The 24549-nt window shown below is 38.7% G+C and overlaps 1 protein-coding gene and 1 pseudogene across 1 annotated transcript in view; both read right to left on the bottom strand.

Annotated features, from left to right (window-relative positions):
- The window catches only part of BMPR2 (bone morphogenetic protein receptor type 2), a 173377-nt gene that overhangs the window by 55348 nt on the left and 93480 nt on the right, over window positions 1–24549 (bottom strand). Inside the window, exons 4-5 of the mRNA XM_035305333.3 lie at window positions 3554–3664; window positions 2402–2493 (exon numbers count right to left, since the gene is read on the bottom strand). Coding sequence (XP_035161224.1) covers window positions 2402–2493; window positions 3554–3664 — 203 coding nt within the window. The remainder of the gene's footprint in view (window positions 1–2401; window positions 2494–3553; window positions 3665–24549) is intronic.
- On the bottom strand, window positions 6886–7729 carry LOC144576698 (RAD9, HUS1, RAD1-interacting nuclear orphan protein 1 pseudogene; annotated as a pseudogene).

Raw genomic sequence — 24549 nt, 5'->3', positions numbered from 1 at the left:
TGGCCAGGCTGCTCTGTGACTCCTGACCTCGTGATCCACACATCTCGGCCTCCCAAAGTGCTGGGATTATAGGCGTGAGCCTCCGCCCAGCCTGAGCTACCCATTTTTATGGCTTTTAGCCTGAGAGCAGGCTGAAGTTAGCACTGTACAGTGGAACTAAACTTGCTAAAGAAAACAGTTTCTAGGCTAAGTGTGGTAGCTCACACTTGTAATCTCAGCACTTTGGGAGGCTGAGATGAGAGAGGTCAGGAGTTCATGATCAGCCTGGCCAACATGGCAAAACCCTATCTCTACTAAAAATATAATAATTAGCCAGGAGTGTGGCACGCACCTGTAATTCCAGCTACTCAGGAGGCTGAGGCAGGAAAATCACTTGAACCTGGGAAGCGGAGGTTGCAGTGAGCTGAGACCGTACCACTGCACTCTAGCCTGGGTAAAAGAGCAAGACTCTGACTCAATTAAAAAAAAAAAGAAAAGAAAAGAATACTGTTCTGGCATTGGGAAACTCAGGAAATACTAGTAAAGCCACAGTTGCTGGCAAGTGAGGGGAGAACCCTAGAAAGGAGAAAGTCAGAGAGAGGGAAACTCAATAGAAGTACAAGACAATCTCCAGCTAAAGATGAAATAACTGAACTGAGATTTGAGCTTCTGCCCCAGACAAGTTTGTGATATGTGTCCAACCAAGTTAAATGCTTACTAAAACAAACAAACAAAAAAAACCTCAACAATCTTTAGAAGAGTCCAGTGTCTCCACAACACAATATTCACAATATCCAGAATACAAAAATATTACTGAACACACAAAGAACCAGCAAACTGTAACCCATTCTCGTCATTTTTGGCTTTGAGGGATTGCTTTCGCTTTTTATTGAAACAGGTTAGGGATTTACCATCATTTATTTAAGGATGTATGTTGTATTTCAGACGCTATTTCTAGGTTAAAATTATACAAAGTATCCTTTAAAAAGGTTGTATCAATATATAGTTAATTCAGCAATTTTGGGGAGTGTTTCTATGACTTAATCATGGTTAAACTTCCATGGGTTAATTAGTATTTCTTTCAACCTTGTAAACTGGACATTTTACTGTACATTTCTTCACCACATTTACTTCTTTTGTCCATTTTTTTTGGGACAGGGGTCTCTGTCTCCCAAGCTCACTACAACCTCTACATCCTAGGTTCAAGTGATCCTTCAACCTCTCAGTCTCCTGAGTAGCTGGGAATACAGGCGTGTGCCACCCACCCAGCTAATTTTTTAATTTTTTACCAAATACACGGTGTTTTGCCATGTTGCCCATGGCTTGTCTTGAACTCCTGGGCTCAAGCAATACACCCACTTTGGCTCCCAAAAATTCTGGGATTACAGGCGTGTATCACCACACCCAGCCTTTTTGTCCATTTGCTATAGAATGTTTCTTTCATCTTGATTTGTATCAGTTCTTTATCAAGTTTTCCCTTGTATGTTGAATTTTTTTTTTCAAATTTGGCTTTTATCTTTGTTTATGGAATGTCTCTCCCAAAACAGAAAGTTCTTACAATTTTTTATATAAGCAAATCTATCATATATATTATTTAACAGTCTCTGGTTTGGGGATCATAGTTTTCAAGTCACTCTTAATAAAGATCATAAAAACACTTATCATAGCAATACTTTTAATGTAGCTTCTGAGATATCACCAAATGAAACGTAAATTCTATATATAAGAAGAGCCTTATGTATCTACAAAAACATGTAATATATGCATACAAAGAATATTTAATTGTTGTCTACTATGGATTCCTTGGTGTCACACTGTTTTCAAAATTTCATGTCTTTATTCTCATACCCTGTAAAAATCTGGACTCAAGGTCAACCCCTTTCTAAGTATATTTTCTTTTTTTCTTTTAAGATGGAGTCTTGCTCTGTCACCTAGGCTGGGACTACAGGCATGTGCCACCACTCCCAGCTAATTTTTGTATTTTAGTAGAGATGGGGTTTTGCTATGTTGGCCAGGCTGGTCTTGAACTCCTGACCTCAAGTGATCCACCTGTCTAGGCCTCCCAAAGTGATGGGATTACAGGAGTGAGCCACTGCGCCTGGCCATATTTTCTGTAATAACCCCCTTTTCATCATTTTCTTATCCACTGTACTTTTCTTCATAGCATTTCCTACTACTTGTAATTATATTATACATTCCTTTACCTGTTTGTAGACGTCCCAACTCAAATATAGGCACCAGGAGACATACCTGTATTGTTCACCTATATTCCCAGTATCTAGAATAGACCTTGACAAAAAACTGTTATTTAATAAGTAAGGGTTAAATAAATGAATGAATGTCTTAATGAGTGAATGAAATCACTGTTCCAGGTCTAGTATAATAGCAGAAACAAGAGTCCATAATCTAACAGCAAACTTACCTCCAACAGTTTCAGATTATCTAGGTCAAGAGAGGGTTCGGATGCTGCTGCCTCCATCATGTTCATACTGTGAAGACCTTGTTTACGGTCTCCTATAGGAATAGAATAAAGGTTACTAATATATGGTTTCCTTTTTTTTTTTATTTTGAGACAGAGTCTCACTCTGTTGCCAGGCGCCAGGCTGGAGTGCAGTGGTGCAATCTCAGCTTACTGCAAGCTCCACCTCCCAGGTTCAGGCAATTCTCCTGCCTCGGCTTCCCAAGTAGCTGGGACTACAGGCACGCGCCACCACGCCCAGCTAATTTTTGTATTTTTTAGTAGAGATGGGGTTTCACCATGTTGGCCAGGATGGTCTTGAACCTGACTTCATGATCTGCCCTCCTCGGCCTCCCAAAGTGCTGGGATTACAGGCGTGAGCCACTGCACCCAGCCTAATATATGGTTTTTTAAAAATGATTATCTTTTTATGCTTTTTACAATATTACAGTTAAAAAGAAGAGCTGCAGAAAGATTGGCAGTAAGATTTATGCCTAATGTCAATGAATAAAGCTATTTACTAAACTTGCTAACATCTATAAATGCAGATGAATGCAGAATAGCATGAAGGCCAAATTCTGGGAGACACTTCCATGATGACTTAATTTAAAAGTTTAAAACTTTAATATTACAAAAACTTTAAAGAAGACTATATAGAAGTTATTCAAATGAATGAATGAATGAATGAATGCTGATTTCCTAAACAGTCCATCAAACCCAAAGCTTATTAGAACCAACTGAACATTTGATGATACTGAGGAATTACTGCTATTTTTTTCAGGTGTGAAAAGGGTACTATGAATATATATTCTTAAAGCCATTATATCATAGAGATAATATTTACAGATATCATATATCTATAAATACTAATTAACTACTTATTAGATATATGATATCTGTGACTTGCTTCAAAATAATCCAGTGGCATGGAAAGGGGTAGTGACTGATAATTTAGATGAAACAATACTGTCCATATGTGATAATTATTAAGGCTGGGTGTATTCTGCATAACTTTGAGACTATTTTTTTTTAACATAGGGAATTTAAAAGGAGAAAATAAATTCTGATTAAATTGCATGTTTAATAAACGATAGGACAGAAAGTGGTGATTTTTACCTGTCAACATTCTGTATCCAAAGCATAAGGCAACTATCAAAACAGCTAACACAGAGACTGATGCCAAAGCAATGATTATTGTCTCATCTCGGTTAAATGAATGAGGTGGACCTAAAAGAAAACAAATTTTGAAATGTTACCATTTTTTAAAAAAGTATTTTGTTAAATACTGACAGGACTGCCCTTCAGAAAGGCTGTATCAACGTATAATCAAATCAGTAATGTTTTTGGATCAAAGGAAATGAAAGAAAAAATTAGTAATAAATTTATGATAATTGCAAATTATATAATCATACAGACTATTCCATATAAATCTGGAACACTGAAACACCAAGTAGGTGTGCTCCTAATTATTGAAATATCAGCTATGCCATGGAATAGCATGGACAGGATGGTATAATATTAAGAGTCTTAGAATCGAATGGTTTTAGAATCACATTTGGTTTTAAATCCTCAATTTCCTCATTTATAAAAATAGTACTCTGTATTTCCCAAGTTAGCTGTGAGGTTTAGATGGCAGTCTAAGTACTTAGCACAATGTCAAGAATATGTTTTCAGACTGGGCATGGTGGCTCATGCCTATAATCCCAGCACTTCGGGAGGCTGCTGCAGGAGGATCACTTGAGACCAGGAGGTCAAGACCAGCCTGGACAACATAGCAAAACCCCAGGCACTAAAACAAACAAACAAACCAAATTAGTCAGACATGGTGGCATGCACCTGTAGTCCCAGCTACTCAGGGGACTGTGGCAGGAGGATTGCTTGTGCCCAGGAGTTTGAGGCTACAGTGAGCCATGATGGTACCACTGCACTCCAGCTTGGGTGATGTAATAAGACCATGTCTCTTAGAAAACCTTTAAAGTTTTTAAAAAAGAATATGTTATCTATGCAATAAATGGTAGTTATGTTTATCAATATTGATTTTATTATTAATAAAAATATCATGGCTTTACAGGCAGTTAAATCTGAATTGGACTTCAAGCTCAGTTCTTCCACTTAATATATGACCTTAGGAAAGTGTCTTCAACTATCTGGGCCCAAGTTTACGCATTTGCAGAATGGAATGGGAACATACATAAGTAAATCACAGGGCCATCATGAACATGAAAACATTTTATGTGTTAAGTTCCATTCTGTGGGTCAGATCATATCTAGAGCAAATACCCTTTAGGATGGATGGCCACAAACTACAGCATATCAAAAAGAAAGCAAATACAACTGTGAAGGTATGAGACCTCTGAACTGTGATGGGTAGAAATAACTGAAAGCATTTGATGAGGGAAAAAAAGAAAACTTGGGAGGATATGATAGCTGTCTTCATGTCAAAAAATGGACTTGATTTGGACCAAGAAAAAATAACCAGTTCCAGTTAGTGTATTTTTAAGGATAACAATCTTTAGTTCAGCATACAGAAAAACATGGTTTATAAATAGACCTGTCTAAAATAGAATGAATTACCCTATGAAAGAGCTGTTCATCGTTTTACTAGACGTAGTCATGCAAGGTTTGGTAATACTGATCAGAGGCTGTGCTTGATGACTGCCAGTATCTTCGTTCATTCTTTATATTCAATCAAAATCAAGCATGTTGTACTCAAATTAGAAGCTTCTGTGGCAAAGTAAGATGCCTCTATGGCAAAGAGTTCCTCTGATGGACATTCCTGTTCTAATGAATTTATTTATCCCAATCAAATTAAGTAGAAGTTGCTTATTAAAATGTCAAAACTATATCTCTGTAGAAAGATCTGTTGAAACAATACTGAAATACTCTTAATTTGCAGGCCATTTATTAGATTTTCTTTTTTCCTTCCCTCCTTCCTTTCCCTCCCTCCCTTCCTTTCATCCTTCCTTCCTTCCTTTTTCTTTAACAGACTCTTGCTCTGTCACCCAGGCTGGAGTGCAGTGGCACAATCTTGGCTCACTGCAAATTCCACCTCCCAGGCTCAAGCAATTCTCATGCCTCAGCCTTCTGAGTAGCTGGAATTACAGGCGTGCACCACCACACCTGGCTAATTTTTTGTATTTTTAGTAGAGATGGGGTTTCACCATGTTAGCCAGGCTGGTCTTGAACTCCTGGCCTCAAGTTGATCTGCCCACCACAGCCTCCCAAAGTGCTGGAATTACAGGCATGAGACAAGGTACCTGGCCCATTTATAAGATATTAATAGTTTATAACATATTAATAATTCTACCTCCTTATAACATACAGAGTAAGTTACAGGCAGAAAAGCTACATATAAAACTCATTTTACCACAGTGAGATATTATTTCACACACATTAGCATGGCTACAATGTTAAAAAAAAGAAGAAAATCAAAAGCACTGGCAAGGATGTGGATAAATTAAAACTCTTGCAGATTGCTGGTGGGAAATAAAGTGGTAAAAACACAGTAGAAAAAAGTTTACAAGTTCCTCAAAAAGTTAAACATGGAATCACCAGAAGACCTAGCAATTTCACTCCTAGGCATATATCCAAAAGAACTGAAAACAAGTGTTCAAACGAAAACTTCACATGCAGGTTCACAGCATCACTATTCACAATAGCCAAAAGTGGAAATAACACAAATGTTCATAAATTGATGAATGGATAAACAAAATGTGGTATATTCAATACAAGGGAGTTAACAAAAGGTTGAATACTCTATGATTCCACTGAAATAAAATACCCCGAATAGGCCAAATCCATAAAGACAGAAAGCAGGTTAGTAGCTGCCAAGGACTGGGAGAGGAGGAAAGAGGGAGTGACTGCTTACTAGATACTGTATTTCACTTATGGAGTGATGAAAACGTTTTTGAACTAGATAGAGGTAATAGTTGCACAACACTGTGAATGTGTTGAGTGGTACATTTCATTTTAATATGACTAATTCTAAGTTATATAAATTTTACTTCAATTAAAAAAAAAAAAACTAAGGCTGGACGTGGTAGATCACACCTGTAATCCCAGCACTTTGGGAGGCCAAGGCAGGCGGATCGCAAGGTCAGGAGTTTGAGACCAGCCTGGCCAACATGGTGAAACTCTGCATCTACTAAAAATACAAAAATGAACTGGGCATGGTGGTGTTTGCCTGTAATTCCAGCTACCCAGGGGGTCAAGGCAGGAGAATCACTTGAACCCAGGAGGCGGAGGTTGCAGTGAGCTGAGATTATATCATTGCACTACAGCCTGGGCGACAGAGCAAAACTCCATCTCCAAAACACACACACACACACACACACACACACACACACCACACACCAAACACTAATTTTAGAATTTACTAAACCTGAAAGAGAAACTATTTTCAAGACATAAACATATGCACACATACACACATATACAAAACTAAATAATTTATAGATTCATGACTATACATAGATATTTTATTTCCTTTATTTTTTTTCGTTTTTTTTTTTTCTCCTCCATGTGACCTTTATTCCATACTTGTCCTCAGGGGTGTCTTTAACCAGAACAGGTCCAGGCTCCAGGCTACTGGGAGTGCCAGTGTGAAGAGAGCAGCTTGAAATGTTGTTTTCCTTCTGATTTGGGGGAATGAGTTCTTCCTTCATAGACGATGACTCTGGGGTCTGGATATCAGGTGGAATGAACACATAAGGTAAGCTCTGAAGTGCCTGAGCTGACATGTCCCCACAGCTTTGGGGACTGAGCACTGGAACTAAGGGTCTTCTGGAAACAGGCTTTTCTGATTGACTAAGGAACTCCCTGATTAAGGAGTCCCCAATGTCTCTGAACTGGAAGATTGTGGATTCTCAAAAGTTAGCTGTGGAAACTTGGAAGTGGTAGATTTTCGACTTAAATGTCTCGCCCGGTCTTGGTGGTGGTGTTTCTGGTAGGCTGGGAACAAACTTCCTGCTGTTGTATCAAAATCAGGTGATACCCAGGAAGTGATGGTGCTGTGGTCAATGGGCTTGCTGGGCACCTGTCGAGTGTGAGTGATGGGATGCTGTGTAGATGCATAGCAGTGTTTGGGGCCCTCCAGTGGTTGTTGGTGGAACAGCAGCTGGGCTTTCTGGGAAGGCTGGCGGTGTTTTTTTCTGGGAGGCATCAACCGGTGAATGAGGAACAGTTGGTAACCACATGATGCTGATAGCCTTACTCTGTTATCTCGTCTCACTGCAACCTCCACCTCCCAGGTTCAAATGATTCTCCTGCCTCAGCTGCCTGAGTAACTGGGATTACAGGTATGCGCCACCACACATGGCTAATTTTTGTATTTTTAGTAGAGACGGGTTTTCACCACATTGGTCAGGTTGGTCTCAAACTCCTGACCTCATGACCCTCCCGCCTCGGCCTCCCAAAGTGCTGGGATTACAGGTGTGAGCTACCGCACCCAGACTGACTATGTTTTACTATAAAATGCTTATGCACAGAAAAACTAAAAGATTAACAAAGATTTTTGGGTGATTTTTAAAATATTTTGTAAACTTTCTATAATAAATATGTATTATCTCTAAGTAGAAAAATAAATGCCATCATTTTAAAAGAACTCACTTATGTCGGGCTTAGTGGCTCATGCCTGTAATCCCAGCATTTTGGGAGGCCAAGGCAGGTGGATCACAAGGGCAGGAGTTCAAGACCAGCCTGAGCAATATGGTGAAACCCCAATTCTACTAAAAATACAAAAATTAGCTGGGTGTGGTGGCAAGGGCCTGTAGTCTCAGGTACTCAAAAGGCTGAGGCAGGAGAATCGCTTGAACCTGGGAGGCAGAGGTTGCAATGAGCCAAGATCAAGCCACTACACTCCAGCCTGGGTGACAAAGCAAGACCCCATCTCAAAAAAAAGAAAAAAGAAAAAGCAAAAAAAAAAAAAAAAAAAAAAACAGAAACAGAAGAATTCACTTCTTGCTCTTTAGGAGTTCACGATGGAGTACCAGTTTTAATGTATGAAGTATTGATATTTCCTTTATTAAATGGGTACAGAATATTCCTGCTTTGATATCAATAAGGAATTATCCTTTATCTTTTTTGGATCCCAGCTGTTCTGAAGGTCTGAGAGTTAAAAAAAATTCTGGCAAGGCCAGGCGCGGTGGCTCAAGCCTGTAATCCCAGCACTTTGGGAGGCCGAGGTGGGTGGATCACGAGGTCAAGAGATCGAGACCATCCTGGTCAACATGATGAAACCCTGTCTCTACTAAAAATGCAAAAAAAATTAGCTGGGCACGGTGGCGTGTGCTTGTAATCCCAGCTACTCAGGAGGCTGAGGCAGGAGAATTGCCTGAACCCAGGAGGCGGAGGTTGTGGTGAGCCAAGATCACGCCATTGCACTCCAGCCTGGGTAACAAGAGCGAAACTCCTTCTCAAAAAAAAAAAAAATTCTGGCATATGATACATAAGATTTACCACAGAAACAAAAAGTCTACTTAAACTTAGTATTAAACAAAATGCATAATAAAATAATGACAATTTTCAACCTATTTTCCTTTGTCTACAAAAATCTAAACATACCACAGGCATCTTAATTATTTCATATATATTTCATATTGTAACCACTGAAACTAGTTTGTATTAAATGGCGAAGAGGTTTACCCCAAAGATAAGCTATTATCCTTTTATCTCTCCTTATTCTCAAATATTAAAAGAATAATAAAGCAGGCACATAATAATTCAAATATACTGACTATTTACGTCTTGGAAGAATTATCAACATCAGGATAATCCACTGATTTCTTTAGAATTAACTAAAGAAGCAAACAAGGAAAGGGAACAAACCATTTAAACGATGTTCTTAAGTACAGTTAAACTATTCTGCATAGTGTGGGTTGTTGAAAAACCACAGACAGCTGGTCCAATGGTAGTGGTTTACCAAAACTTACTAACATTGGTGTCACTAAGGTTGGTACACAACTCCCAACTACTAAATTTGACTGGCTAAAAAAGAGACAGAGAGAAGGACAGAGAGAGAGAGAGAAAGAAAGAAAAAGCCACAGAGGCAGACAGATCAGCCCGGTAAGAACCCAAAAGGTCTGGGATGCTCTTTATAAGCAGTAGCTTGAAGCTAACCTTCAGAGCCAACAATAAAATTGCAAACAGATTCTATAAGGTATAAATGCAGTTGTCAATCAAAGAATGCATCTCACATGCGTATGTCTGTTCAGCAATACCTACGTAGTGAATGATTTTGTTAATGACACCTCCAGATTACAAAGTATTGGCTAGTCTAAAAAATATATAATCAACCCAGCAATCCTATTACTGGATACATATCCAAAAAATAAAAATAAATTGTTCTACCAAAAAGACACACACACTTATATGTTCATCACAGCACTATTCACAATAGTTAATTCCAACAAATGGAATGAACCCAGGTGCCCATCAACTGCAGACTGGATCAAGAAAATGTGTTACATATACTCCATGGAATACTACACAGCCATAAATAAGCACAAAATTATGTCCTTTGCAGCAATGTGGATGCAGCTGGAGGACATTATCTTAAATGAACTAATGCAGGAATAGAAAATCAAATACTATCAAATAAGTGGTAGCTAATCACTGGGTACACTTGAACAAAAATATGGAAACAACAGATGCTGGAGGCTACCAGATGGGGGAAAAACAAAAGGGGATAAGGGCTGAAAAAAACTACCTATTGGGTAATGTGCTCACTACCTGGGTGATAGAATTATTCATACCCTAAACCTCAGCATAAATGCAATACATCCATTTAATAAACCTGCACATATACCCACTGCATCCAAAATAAAAGTTGAAGTTAAAAATACATATACACACAACCAGGTAGTTTTTTTTCCTGAAAAAGATCCATATTTTACTCCACAAAATTAATATCTCTAAAATAAATAATAGGAACAAATTCTTTGTGGGTGATACCCATAGAAAAACAGAGGCCGACATTCTAAATGAAAAAGCTCCCTTACTTTGCAGTAGAACTCAACAGCTTCTGCAATCATTTCATTTCTTCTACTGCCAAGAAGAAAACCTCATAGAGTTATGATGAGAATATCAGTCTTAAAAATAGTAGTTGAACCATAAGAGATAAAGGTTGTAAGGGGTGTGATTTAAACATGCCTTATAGCATACATTAGGTTAGTACAAAAGTACTTGCAGTTTTTGCTGTTAAACTTTTAATTATGTTTAATGGCAAAACAGCAATTACTTCTGCACCAACCTAATAAGTGCCAGTTTTATCTGGCATAAGAAACAAGATAGGCCAGGCGAGGTGGCTCATGCCTGTAATCCCAGCACTTTGGGAGGCCGAGGCGGGTGGATCATGCGGTCAAGAGATCGAGACCAACCCGGCCAACATGGTGAAACCCTGTCTCTACTAAAAATACAAAAATTAGCTGGGCATGGTGGTGCATGCCTGTAGTCCCAGGTACTCAGAAGGCTGAGGCAGGAGAATTGCTTGAAACCAGGACGCAGAGGTTGCAGTGAGCTGAGGTCATGCCACCGCACTCCAGCCTGGTGACAGAGCAAGACTGTCTCAAAAAAAAGAAAAGAAAAGAAAAAAGACAGCCTTCAGTGACATCTTCTATACATGTCAGGTGTAGACAAACCATGTAAAATACTACTAGGATAGAAATGTGAGATACTATATACATTCTACATATGAACTAATTGAAGATATTCTTTAGGAAACTAGTGGAACAGTCAAATACTGATTATCTAAAGCAGGGGACTCTAGTCTTTTGGTTTCCCTGGGCCACACTCGAAGAAGAATTACCTTGGGCCACACATAAAATACACTAACACTACAATAGCTGATAAGCTAAAAAAAAAAATCACCAAAAAAATCTTGTAATGTCTTAAGAAAGTTTACGAATTTGTGTTGGGTTGCACTTAAAGCTGTCCTGGGCCGCATGCAGCCCACAGGCCAAAGGCTGGACCAGCTTGAAACAATGGTGAAGAGCTAGCGCTTAAAAGCTTTGAATAATCTTTGAAATTGATCACAGGGAGTAAGGCAAATGAGTACCTTGCAATTAAATTTTTTTTTTTTTAATGTGAATCATTTTTCATCATGAAATGCTCTTAAGAATACAAAGCATTGGCAGCGTGTAGTGGCTCACGTCTGTAATCCCAGCACTTTGGGAGGCCAAGGCGGCCAAATCACAAGGTCAGTAGTTCAAGACCAGCCTGATGAGAATGGTGAAACCTTGTCTCTATTAAAAACACAAAAATTAGCTGGGCATTGTGGCAGGTGCCTATAATCCCAGCTATTTGGGAGGCAGAGGCAGGAGAATTGCTTGAACCCGGGAGGCGGAGGTTGAAATACACCATGATCGCGCCACTGCACTGTAGCTTGGTGATAGAGCAAAATTCTGTCTCAAAAAAAAAAGAATACAAAGCATCTTTCCTGCTCCCCTAAATATACTGAACACCTACAAGACTAGAGTTACCATTTTGAGTATCAATTAGTCTAGGGTGATATTCTCAGGGCCTGTTAGAAATTCTCAGATCACTGGAGTTCTTTAAAGTTATTTTGTCTGATTTTCCAGTTTTCCAGCTCATTCTTTGTCTATTGTTTTTAATTTGTCAATGTGCTTGTTGTCTTAGTGTTTTTTAGAATCTAGCATGGGGTTTGAAAACGAAAGGCCTAACGTTGTAAATGAATGTAAAGTTACAGAAAACAGACTTAAAACCCTAAGGGACTTCCCTAAAAAACATATGTGAGCTTTCATACAAAGATTTTGTAGCATCCACCTTACCTGCTTGTAGGATTTTTAGTCAGTCTCCCAAACATCTGAGACTACAGCCATGAGCCAACATATCTGGCTAATTTTTATTTTTGGTAGCGCCATGTTGTTCAAGTTGGTCTCAAACTCCCAGGCTCAAGCAATCTGCCTGCATTTGCCTCCCAAAGTGCTGGAATTACAGGCATAAACCACACACCTAGCCATAACAATTATAAATAAACCTGTTAAATTTTTCTGGACAATGCCTGCAATTTTTTGGGAAAATAAGTAAATTTCTTATTGACAGCAAATAAATTATGTTTGCAGCATTTTAATCATACAATAGGTTCCATCTGTTCACTACACTTTTTTGAGTTGTCCTACATTCAAGTACATGGTTTTTTGTTTGTTTTGTTTTTTGAGACGGAGTCTCGCCAAGCTGGAGTGCAGTGGTGTGATTTCAGCTCACTGCAATCTCTGCCTCCCAGGTTCCAGTGATTCCCCTGCCTCAGCCTCTGGAGTAGCTGGGACTATAGGCATGCACCACCACTCTTGGCTAATTTTTTGTATTTTAGTAGAGACAGGGTTTCACCATGTTGGCCAGGATGGTCTCCATCTCCTGACTTTGTGTTCCACCCGTCTCAGCCTCCCAAAGTGCTGGGATTGCAGGCGAGAGCTACCGCACCTGGCAAGGACATGTTTTTAATGCTGTTTTTTTGCTGTTCCTGTTATTCCTGTTATTAAAATACATTAAACGATAAAACAAAAATAAGTGACCTCATAAGTGACTTTTAAGGTCCTTCTACTTCCAAAACTTTGTATTACGAGTCTTCTCATACAGCTTTTTGAAGGCTCAGCATTCTTTGCTTTTATTCTCAAATTTATAAAAGAAAATGCAACAAAAGTTTTACATTAAATATTCATTAATTCAAAATCTAAAACATGCATTATTAATTCATACATTGGAGAGGATTAAAAAAACAGATTTTAAACATGTTATAGTGCTGGGAAGGGAAGAGGGTGGACTCTTTAAATAATACAGAAGGAGGGGGGGAAGCGCTGGGTAGAGAAACATGGGTTCCTGGCTAGGCCTCCACCCCCACAGACGTAAAAACAGGCACTTCCGCTTTCCCTCCCAAATGTTGCATTTCCAAAACCACCATGGCCCACCACACCACCATCCTGGGACTGTAAAAGCCCAAAACTCTAGCAGGCAGACACACAAGCAGGCCAGACATCAAGAGGAGCACACTGGCAGAAGACGCAAGCTGCTGGTTGTCGAGAGGGACAGTCTAGCAGAAGAGCACACCAACAGGCGCCAGAAGAGCACACCGCAGGCACCGGCAGGCCATCAACCAAATGACGCAGTTTGGCTGGGGCAGATGGAGGAGACCCTGGCCACCGAGCAACCCAACTCCAGGGAAAGACTATCTTCCTTCTGGCTGCCCCATCTGCTGAGAGCTACTTCTACTAATAAACCTTGCATTCATTGTCCAAGCCCAAGTGTGATCCGATTCTGTCACCAAGACAGGAAACACTGGGATACAGAAATCCCTCTGTCCTTGTGATAAGGAAGAGGGTCTAACTGAGCTACTACAAGCCACCTATAGATGGCAAACCAAAAGAACACCCTGTAACACATGACCATTGAGACTTCAGGAGCTGTAAACATTCACCCCTAGACACTGCTGTGGTGTCAGAGCCCCACAGCCTGCCTATCTGTATGCTCCCCTAGAGGTTTAAGTAGTGGGGCACTGAAGAAACAAGCTACATCCCACATCACATGCCCTGCAAGGAGGACAAGGGAACTTTTCCCGTTTCATTATAAACCATGACTGGTTAAATTTCAAATAAAAACTTTGCAAGGCTATGTCACATAGTCTAAAAATATGAGATCCCTGAAAAACTGCCAGTAAAATATTTCAATATGGGTATTCACATGTATGTGCAATAAAAGAGGCCTTTAACTAGAAACTCCTATTTTTTATTGTCTGTTTCTTAAAAAAAAAAAAAAACTCCCTTTTTCTAGTGGGCCACACACTTTGAGATAGACTGCAAAAACAGCAGTGATCAAGATAAATTCCTCTGCCTCATCAGAGTGAATCTCTCTCTCATTATTATACGAGTTCCACTTAATCATTATATAACATATACTACATGTATGTTATACCTGAATTGCCTTGTTCTCCTACCTCTAATAAACCCTCTTTTTCTTCCCTATTAGTTTTCTCAGTAAAATACTTAGCCAAATGTAAACACTGCTATGTGCCTGTGTGCAATAGCTGGGCTTATACAAGCAAGGACTTCCTGAATGCAGAACAGACAGGGAACCTCTGTCTGTCTCATTGGAGCCTGGGATGTTTCTGTTTACAAATCCTGGAGCCAGGCCGGTGCCGCTAATGGAGGCATTCTGTCTGTTTCCTTGCTACACTAGGCCTTTGTCTGGGTCTGTGTCAAAGAAAGAACAACACTGTTACACGTGCAGCAAGCGGCAAAGAGAAGCTTAAATATAACACACCAGTGGTTATGACAGCTCCTTAATCTTTTACCACTCTGTAGAAAGGCAAATTGGGGATTAGTTTTTGTAGTTTTCAAGCAATGTATTTTTCATACAAGTAGAGAAAAACATTTAAATCCAAAACAATGTGATCAGAGTTAAATGGATTCCCTGGCAAAATAATCCAAATTGTTAAAATATTGTTTCTGTACTATAATTCATTATGGAGCTCAATATTTTGAACAAATGTTTTTATAGGAAATAAACAATGTTGATTTATTTTAATTAATATGTCTGGAATGGCAGTAATCATAATCAGACTAATATTTATATTTAATGCCCTAAAAACAAACTGAGAGGGGGCAGATTTCTTGTTTTAATTTTTCAAACAAGTAGTTAATACTGAATATGAAAGACTGGTTTAAATGTAACTTGTTAATTATTTTTAATAGATCTAGCCCAGAAGAAAAAGTAAAAAATAACAACAACAAAGAAAAATAGCTCATACTTTGCTAATTGAATTAAGGCATTTGATGACTCAAATGATGAGTGAATTATGAAAGAAACAGTGAAAAACTGAAGGAGAGAGATAAATATTAGAAAAGACAGGAAAAAATGGTCAAGACATTCAGTGCCCCTCCTCCTTAACTTTTAGCTTCGTAAGTATTTACAATTTTAATTTCTTTAGAATGTATTTTAACTGGCTGTTTTATAATTAGGAGAGATAATTTCGGCAATTTATTTTATTAAAGAATGAATTAAAACAATTATATTTGATTGGAATAAAATCCTTAAAAAACGGAAAGATCAAATTTAATAAACTGGGAATTTTTAAAATATGAGAAAAATGGAAGAATTAATTTGCAGACCATTGTATATTAAAACATTTATTAAAGTATAAAGAAAATACCATTAAATATGCTCTCAAAGTATTTCTGGTATAATTCTAGTTTAATTACCTCTATTGTACTAAGATTGGACTTTTTAGTTATGATAGAACAGTGTTTGTTACTCTATACAACTTTTTAAAAAAGTATTTAATAATTCTTAAAAAACACCAATAACCTAATTGAGTAAGAAACGTCCATTTAAGCCTGTTACCAATAGAAAACCTAGTCATTATAATAATCATTATTTAAAACAAACAAATTAAAAATAAAATTTACAATACAGAAAATTCACAAGACTCACAATATAGAACCAAACCAAAGAATGTCACTCAAAGATCTCTCGTCAATTTTCCTAACTGCTCCACAAGATGACAATTCTAAATTCAGAATCCATACTCAAGACCTCTGTTTTCAGAAAATTACCATGAACTAATAATCTGACTATCAAAGTGAAAGCTATGCCTTCCAGTTATTTACTGACTGAACAACAAAACATGAATCGCATCATGCGGGCAACTCCCTCAATCCATTTCATGGTCTTTTAATTATCATAGCAACCTTTGCTCTCTTATAAGGAAAACAAGATAGATATTCGGAGAAAAATGAATAGTTTTTTTTCCTACTAAATTTTTGCTGGTCTGCTTCCTAGTTTTTTTCCCTTGCTCTAGCTTTCTGATTTCCCACAATGATTTCCCTTTTTTTTTTTTTTTTTTTTTTTTGAGACACAAAGTTTTGTTTTTGTTGCCCAGGCTGGAGTGCAATGGCACAATCTCCACTCACTACAACCTCCACCTCCAGGGTTCAAGTGATTTCTCCTGCCTCAACCTCCTGGGTAGCTGGGATTATAGGTGCCCATCACCAGGCCCAGCTAATTTTTGTATTTTTAGTAAAGACAGGTTTTCGCTATGTTGGCCAGGCTGGTCTCAAACTCCTAGCCTCAAGTGAACCACCTGCCTCAGCCTCCCAAAGTGCTGGGATTACAAGCATGAGCCACTGTGCCCGGCCTGATTTCTGTTTTTTAAACTTTAAAGTTACAATATATATGCTGGGCACAGTGGCTGACTCCCATAATCCCAACACTTTGGGAAGCCGAGGTGGGCGGATCACGAGGTCAAGAGATCAAGACCATCCTGGCCAACATGGTGAAACCTTGTGACTACTAAAAATACAACAATCAGCCAGGCATGGTGGCAGGTGCCTATAGTCCCAGCTACTCAGGAGGCTGAGACAGGAGAATTGCTTGAGTCAGGGAGGCAAAAGTTGCAGTGAGCTGAGATCGTGCCACTGCACTCCAGCCTGGGTGACAGAGCAAGACTCTGTCTCAGGAAAAAAAAAAAAAGAGATGCACCCAGTGTAGGAACAAAATAGACAAAAAAGCTTAGGAATAAAGAGATAGGATGGGCTCAGAGCAGTGGCTCACGACTGTAATCTCAGTACTTTCGGAGCCGAAAGTGGGAGGATCACTTAAGCCCATTAGTTCAAGACCAGACTAGACAACCTACAAAGACCCCATCTCCACAAAAAATTAAAAGATTAGCCAGACGTAGTGGCACACACATGTAGTTCCAGCTATTCAGTAGGCTGAGGTGAGAAGATTGCTTGAGCCTGAGAGGCTGAAGCTACAGTAAGCCATAATCATTCTACTGCACTCCAGCCTGTGTGACAGTGTTTCAAAAAAAAAAAAAAAAGAGTGGAGGGAAATATATCTTAAGCATAAACTGGACAAGGCTTTATGAAACTAATGCTATTCAGAAAATAATCCTTAATCCATTTCCAAAACCACCAAAATCTTTAATTCATCTTTTCGAGTTCCCACAATTGTTCTCTTGTCCCCAAAATATCTATTGTAATTTTTTTTTAACAATCTGACAAAAGACTCCTACTAAACATGCACATCTGGTCTTCTGTGAAAAGATATTAAAAAGAATTTTAGGGCTGGGTGTGGGGCTCATGTCTGTAATCTCAGCACTTTGGGAGGCTGAGGTGGGCAGATCACAAGGTCAGGAGTCCAAGACCAGCCTGGCCAATATGGTGAAACCCCATCTCTACTAAAAATACAAAGACTAGCGGGCATGGTAGTGCTCGACTGTAGTCCCAGTTACTCGAGAGGCTGGGGCAGAAGAATTGCTTGAACCCAGGAGATGGAGGTTGCAGTGAGCCAAGATTGTGCCACTGCACCCCAGCCTGGGCAACAGGGAAAGACTCCATCTCACACACAAAAAAAGAATTTGTCTCCCTCAGATTGTTACTGATTTTTCTCAAGCCTGTCCATAATCATTTGCACAGGCCCAGCATGGTGCCTCACACCTGTAATCCCAGCACTTTGGGAGGCCATGGCAGGTGGATCGTTTGAGCCTAGGTGTTCCAGACCAGTCTGGCCAATATAATGAGACCCCATCTCTACCAAAAATACAAAAATTAGCCAGGCATGGTGGTGCATGCCTGTAGACCCAGCTACTCAGGTAGGAGAATCAACTGAACCTGGGAAGCTGAGGTTGCAATGAGTGAAAATTGCGCCACTGCAGCCTGGGCAACAGAGCAAGACTCTGTCTCCAAAAGAAAAAACAACATTGCTCAGTTTCTATAAACGATACTCCTTATATAATGAGAGTAAGGAAGTAACAGAGTATCAAGGGCACTGATGACCCTAAGGGGAGTTTAGATTAATTGTTGTTGCTACTTTATCTCTAAAACAGGCACTTCTTTTCCCTAATCCTACTTACTCCTTACCCTTCTTTTTCTTTTACGTTCTTTCTCCCTGTACATATTTCTGTCTGCAAATGAGTTTCAGAGGCACTTACATGTCCTGCTTAGAAGCACTGGAGAAATTCTGGCATATGCAGGAAGTTCTATTTTTAATCCAACTCTATCTTTTGTATATATACACACATATATACATATACACATACATACACGTATATATACATATATATGTATATACACACACACGTACATATTGGCACCTATACATTTATATATATACTATACACCTATATATGTACACACACACATACACACACACCCCTATATCTTTGAGTAGTATATATTTGGTACTATCTCTTGTGTGTGTGTGTACACATCTTTTAACTTTAGAAGGTAACTCTCTTTGTTTCCTAAAATTGTCCCTTCCCTATAATGAAAATGTATCCACCTTCTTACCATAGCCTCATGATAGATAGAGTGTAGCTCCTTTCTCCTTGACTTTGAATCTGGCTACTTAACTTGATTGACCAATGAGAAGCTGACAAATATAAAGTGAGCAGAAATCTAAAAGATGCTTGGATACTTGGGTTTGCACTCCTTGTAAGCAGGCAATCCATTACTGATAGGAACTTGTCCTGAGTTGCCCACTGATCCTGGGTCCCAGACAAAAAGATATGAATTGATCCGGAAGTCTGAAACTGAATCCTGCCTAGATCAGCCAAATCCAGCTGATCTACAGACATATGATTATGAAAATAAATGTTTGTTGTTAAAACTACTGAGCTTAGGGAGGCTTGCTGATGAAGTATCATCAGTAACAGCTGACTAATACATTAGTATGCCTACTACTGCCCATGTAATATCTTACATGGGTATATATGAATATATATAACTTTCAGTTTTCTAAAAATTGTGTCCATATTTTTAATCACAATTATAGACACAATTTCATCTAAACAAAGGAGTCTATAAATAATGAGCAGAATCCCACTACTAACTACAGAATGAATTTTTTACACTGGAAAAAGTAATCATGTTTGTTTATTTAAAACAAAGCACTTCAGGTGTTTTGTGTAGTAAGATATGTAATATTCCCAAAGATCAACATTTATTTACCATTTGTGAGATGTATAAACTTTAAAATACAACTTTAAATCTATTTCTATCTTTAGTACCTTGTCTTAGTCTAATTATATTCTAACTTTCTCTCCAGGTTAAATTATAGGAATTCCATCTATTGCTACTTAAATCCTGGGGTGTTCTTAATTACCACTGCCTTTAACTTTTGCAATTATCCTGAGGTATTCTTAATTACCACTGGTTTTACTTTTGTAATTATCTTATTCCTTTCTTTTTGTTCCCTTAGCTACGTGGTCTTCTGCTTTTTCATATCTCCATTTATGAAAAACAGTACATAAAATAGTATTAAAAAGTAACCAGGACTGGGTGAGGTGGCTTACACATGTAATCCCAGCACTTTGGGAGGCCAAGGAGGGTGGATGGCCTATGGTCAGGTGTTCGAGACCAACCTGGCCAACATAGTGAAACCCCATCTCTACTGAAAATACAAAATATTGGCCAGGTGCGGTGGCTCACGCCTGTAATCCCAGCACTTTGGGAGGCCAAGGCAGTTGGATCATGAGGTCAAGAGATCGAGATCATCCTGGCCAACATGGAGAAACCCTGTCTCTACCAAAAATACAAAAATTAACCGTGTGGTGGTGTACACCTGTAGTCCCAGCTACTCGGAAGTGGGTGCAGAGGCTGCGGTGAGGTGAGATCATTCCACTACACTCCAGCCTGGTGACAGAGCAAGACTCCATCTCAAAAAAAAAAAAGAAAGAAAAAAGAAAATAAAATAAAATACAAAAACTTAGCTGGGCGTGATGGTGACCACCTGTAATCCCAGCTACTCAGGAACCAAGATTGTGCTGCTGCATTCCAGCCTGGACAATAAGAGCAAAACTCCATCTCAAAAAAAAAAAAAGGTAACAAAAAGATACCTTATTATATGAGGTACCTAAAGTAGTCAAATTCATCAGATAGAAAGTAGAATGGTAATTGCCAAGGGTTAGTAGGGGAGATTGGTGAGTTGTTTAATGCCTATAGAGTTTCAGTTTTGCAAGACAAAGAGGTCTGGAGGTTGGTTATACAACAATGTGAATGTACACAATGCTATTAAAGCCATGCACGTAAATATACTATGACAGTAAATTTTGTATTTTTTAAAATGGTTAATCTCTGGGCATGCTGGCTCATACCTGTAATCCTAGCACTTGGGGAGGTCAAGGCAGAAGGATTTCTTGAAGCGAGGAGTTTGAGACCATCCTGGGAACACAGCAAGACCCTGTCTCTACAAGAAAAATTCTAGCTACCAGGGAGGCTGAAGTGGAAAGATCACTTGAGCCCAGAAGTTTGAGGCTGCTGTGAGCTATGATCATGCCACTCCACTGCACTCCAGCCTGAGAGACAAAATGGGACCCTGACTCTTTTTTTTTTAAAGATTAAAATAGTAAATTTTACATTTTTAAACAAAGGTTTAAGGATAGTTCTCACCTTTTTCAAAAGATGATGTTTTATTTTTTAAATATTGAGAATATACATAAAAATACCTAACTCAGTCACAAAATTTTGAGTATTTATAAAATGCTTTATAATACTGTTAGTACTTATGTCATAATATTGTAATTATTGACATAAGTACAATATTCCAATCTACTTATATCCCTTCCCCACATATCCACCCTTACACCCTCAACAGGAGTTCATGGGTGAGGGTAAAAAAGAGGATGAAAAACAAAATCCTGTTCACCTCTTTATTGTCAATATTTGCACACCAGCTTGCATGCATAGTGTGTATTCAATACCTGTTTAATGAATGAATGCATGAATAAATACATGATGAGGAACACTAAGGACAAGATTATACTAGAAATAGGTCGAGCACAGTAGCATGCAGAGGCTCATGCAGGTAATGCCAGTGCCTTGGAAGGGTGAGGCAGTCAATCACCTGAGGAAAAAAGTTCAAGAATAGCCTCACCAACATAGCGAAACCCTACCTCTACTAAAATTACAAAAATTAGCTAGGTGTTGGTGGTACATGCCTATAGTCCCAGCTACTCAGGAGGCTGAGGCAGGAAAACTGCCTGAACCTGGGAGGTGGAGGTTACAGTGAGCCGAGATCACGCCACTGAACTCCAGCCTAGGCAACAGAGCAAGACTCCATCTCAAAAAAAATAATAAGATTATACTGAAAATTAAAAAGACTAGAATAGTGAGGGGTGGAATCATATCAGTTACTGCTAGTCTGGAAGACTGACCAGTGGTTATAACCAGTCAGGAATACTATTTTAAAGTTTAAAAAGATGTCCTATATTTATTTATTTACAGGACCATACTTTTCTTTCAGACACAGTAAAATATCTTTCAACCTCTTTACTACATGCAACTGAATCTTCCTGGTGTAAATGCTACTCTCTGGTGTAGAAGCAGAAAGTTCTACCCAGAAAGTCAGATCTTGATATGTTCTGCTCTCAAGATATTTCTGAAGTTTAAACATTTTTCATTTTAAAATTTTTTAAATAGGTAATACATTGACACAAATATTTTAAGATAAAAAGTAAAGAGTCTTCACACCCCCATATCCCAACAACCCAACTTCCCCCATACACACAGACTCATACATACGCAATTACTGTCTAGATTCTGTGGCTTATTCTTTCAGAATTTCTTTATGGATATAGAAGCAAGTATGAAAATACACAATACTTAACAATATATCATGGGGGTCCTTCTATAATTAGTCCAGAGAGAGCCTTTAAAATCTTTTTAAAGCTTCATAATGTCCCATTATACCTCTATTGATGTACATTTAGTTCTTTCCACTTTTGCTGTAAATATAACAAATATTCTTGTTTACAATCATTTCAAAAATATATGTATTTATATGTGTAGGATAAATTCTCAGAAATGAAAATACTGGGTTTGGAATTTAGATAGCCTAACTCCAAAAGAGCAGAATAATTAAAAATTTTAAAAATGGATACAGTTCCAATATCTTCTGGATGTATTCTCTTGGTTTTTCTTCCCATTAAATGGATTAAGGAAAGAAAAGTATAATATGCAATGCGTTCCAACAAACACATAAATGAACTAGAACCATCAAAGCATGTGTGGTATCAAACATACTTCTCGGAGGTCTCTGTGATTATCTGTAAAATTTGTTTCACCTAATCTGAAATCACATGGTCCTGTGACATTAACAAACAATTTTAACACCCTGAGAAACCACATCATTACCACAAACTGTGTTATAGCTAATCACTTCTTATTTATTACTCTGGCATAATTTTTAGAAATGGGTAATTTAAAAATCATTCTAATGAAACTATTAAATGCCCTACGTGCTTGGATTCTCAAATACCTGGGCAGCTGAGTTAACTCGGGCTATTGGTTCTATTATAAGCCACGTACAACAGCAAAAAGATTGATTTATTTATTGATTGATTTAGAGGAAGTTACATAAACAAAAGTTCTTGAGAAATGTTGCTCAGATATGCTGAAGCTGCCAAATACTTTTCTAAAGACCTCATGCTGCTGCCCCTAGGAGAGAGTACATGTCCGACTTTAATACCCTGGCAAACCATGTCATCACCATACACTGTGTTACGGCTAATCATTTCTTATTTATTACCATGGCATAACTTTTTAAAATGGATGTTTAAGTCATTTTCAAAAAATACAACTGTTTTCATGCCTTTTTGTAGTTTTAGTAGAGACAGGTTTTCACCATGTTAGCCAGGATGGTCTAGATCTCCTGATCTCATGAGCTGCCCACCTCGGCATCCTAAAGTGCTGGGATTATAGGTGTAAGCCACTTCACCCAGAACATGGCTTGTTAACTTTTCTCTGGGGGTACATTAGTTTCCGGTGGCCTTGAGTGCTTAGACTCAAATATTTGGTCAGCTGAATTAACTCAGAATTGGGGTGGTGGGGAAAAGGGAAGTCTATGACAATATCCTAAGGATCTTTTTTGTTTTTGAGACAGAGTCTTGCTCTGTCACCCAGGCTGGAATGCAGTGGTGTGATCTTGGCTCACTACGACCTCGGCCTCCCCAGTTCAAGCAATTCTCCTGTCTCAGCCTCCTGAGTAGCTGGGATTACAGTCACCCATAACTACGCACAGCTCATTTTTGTATTTTTAGTAGAGACAAGGTTTCATCATGTTAGCCAAGTGATCCGCCCACCTTGGCCTCCCAAAGTGCTGGGATTACAGGCATGAGCCACTGTACCTGATCTCCTAAGGATGTTTGTATATGTGCTTAGAAAGACATCACCACAGTCCATGGACTAGAAACACTAAAATGTGCCTGAAGGAAGGCACGAAGGAGCAGGCGGCAAAGAAAGATCAGCAAGCTAAAGGGCAGTGGCACAGATAAACTGTGACTGCTTCTTGAAAAAACAAATACTGACAGAGACACAGGAAATTTTGGACTGGAATAGAAATATCCTCTATATTCATCTTTAAAAAAAAAAAAAAAAAAAAACTCCACTCCATTTACTGCCTTCTCTGTAAATCTCATTCTCCCAGAGAGTTAGCTGAGAAAAAAATACTTTAATAAGATATGGCAGACTGCCCCTTAACATCCATTCAGGCTTCATTCTATTATAGTGTCCCTTCCTGAAGTGCAAAGGTTAAAAAGTAAAAATCCTACATTTTCTAAACTCTCTTGCATTTAGGATTCCAGATTTAATGTAGCATCAGCCAACTCAATGTACTTAGAAAAATTTGGAAGGCAGAAGTGAGATGGATTTGTTCTGTGTTTCTTTTTCTTTTTTTTGAGTCTCACTCTGTCACCTAGGCTGGAATGCAGTGGTACGATGTTGGCTCACTGCAACCTCTGCCTCCCAGGTTCAAGTGATTCTCCTGCCTCAGCCTCCCGAGTAGCTGGGACTACAGGTTTGTTTAACCACGCCCAGCTAATTTTTTGTAGTTTTAGTAGAGACAGAGTTTCACCATGTTAGCCAGGATGGTCTAGATCTCCTGATCTCATGAGCTGCCCACCTCAGCCTCCTAAAGTGCTGGGATTATAGGTGTAAGCCACTTCACCAAGACTGTTCCGCATTTCTAAAAGCAAACATGGCTTGTTAACTTTTCTCTGGGGATACATTAGTTTCCAATGGCTGGTATAACAAATTTGTCATAACTTTGCTGACTGTAAAAATTTATCCTTTCATTGTTCTAGAAAACAGAAATATAAAGTAAAGTTT

Source organism: Callithrix jacchus, chromosome 6, assembly GCF_049354715.1.
Source record: "Callithrix jacchus isolate 240 chromosome 6, calJac240_pri, whole genome shotgun sequence".
NCBI lineage: Eukaryota > Metazoa > Chordata > Mammalia > Primates > Cebidae > Callithrix > Callithrix jacchus.
The sequence above is the reverse complement of the archived record's forward strand: the minus strand, read 5'-3'. Positions and strand labels throughout refer to the sequence as shown.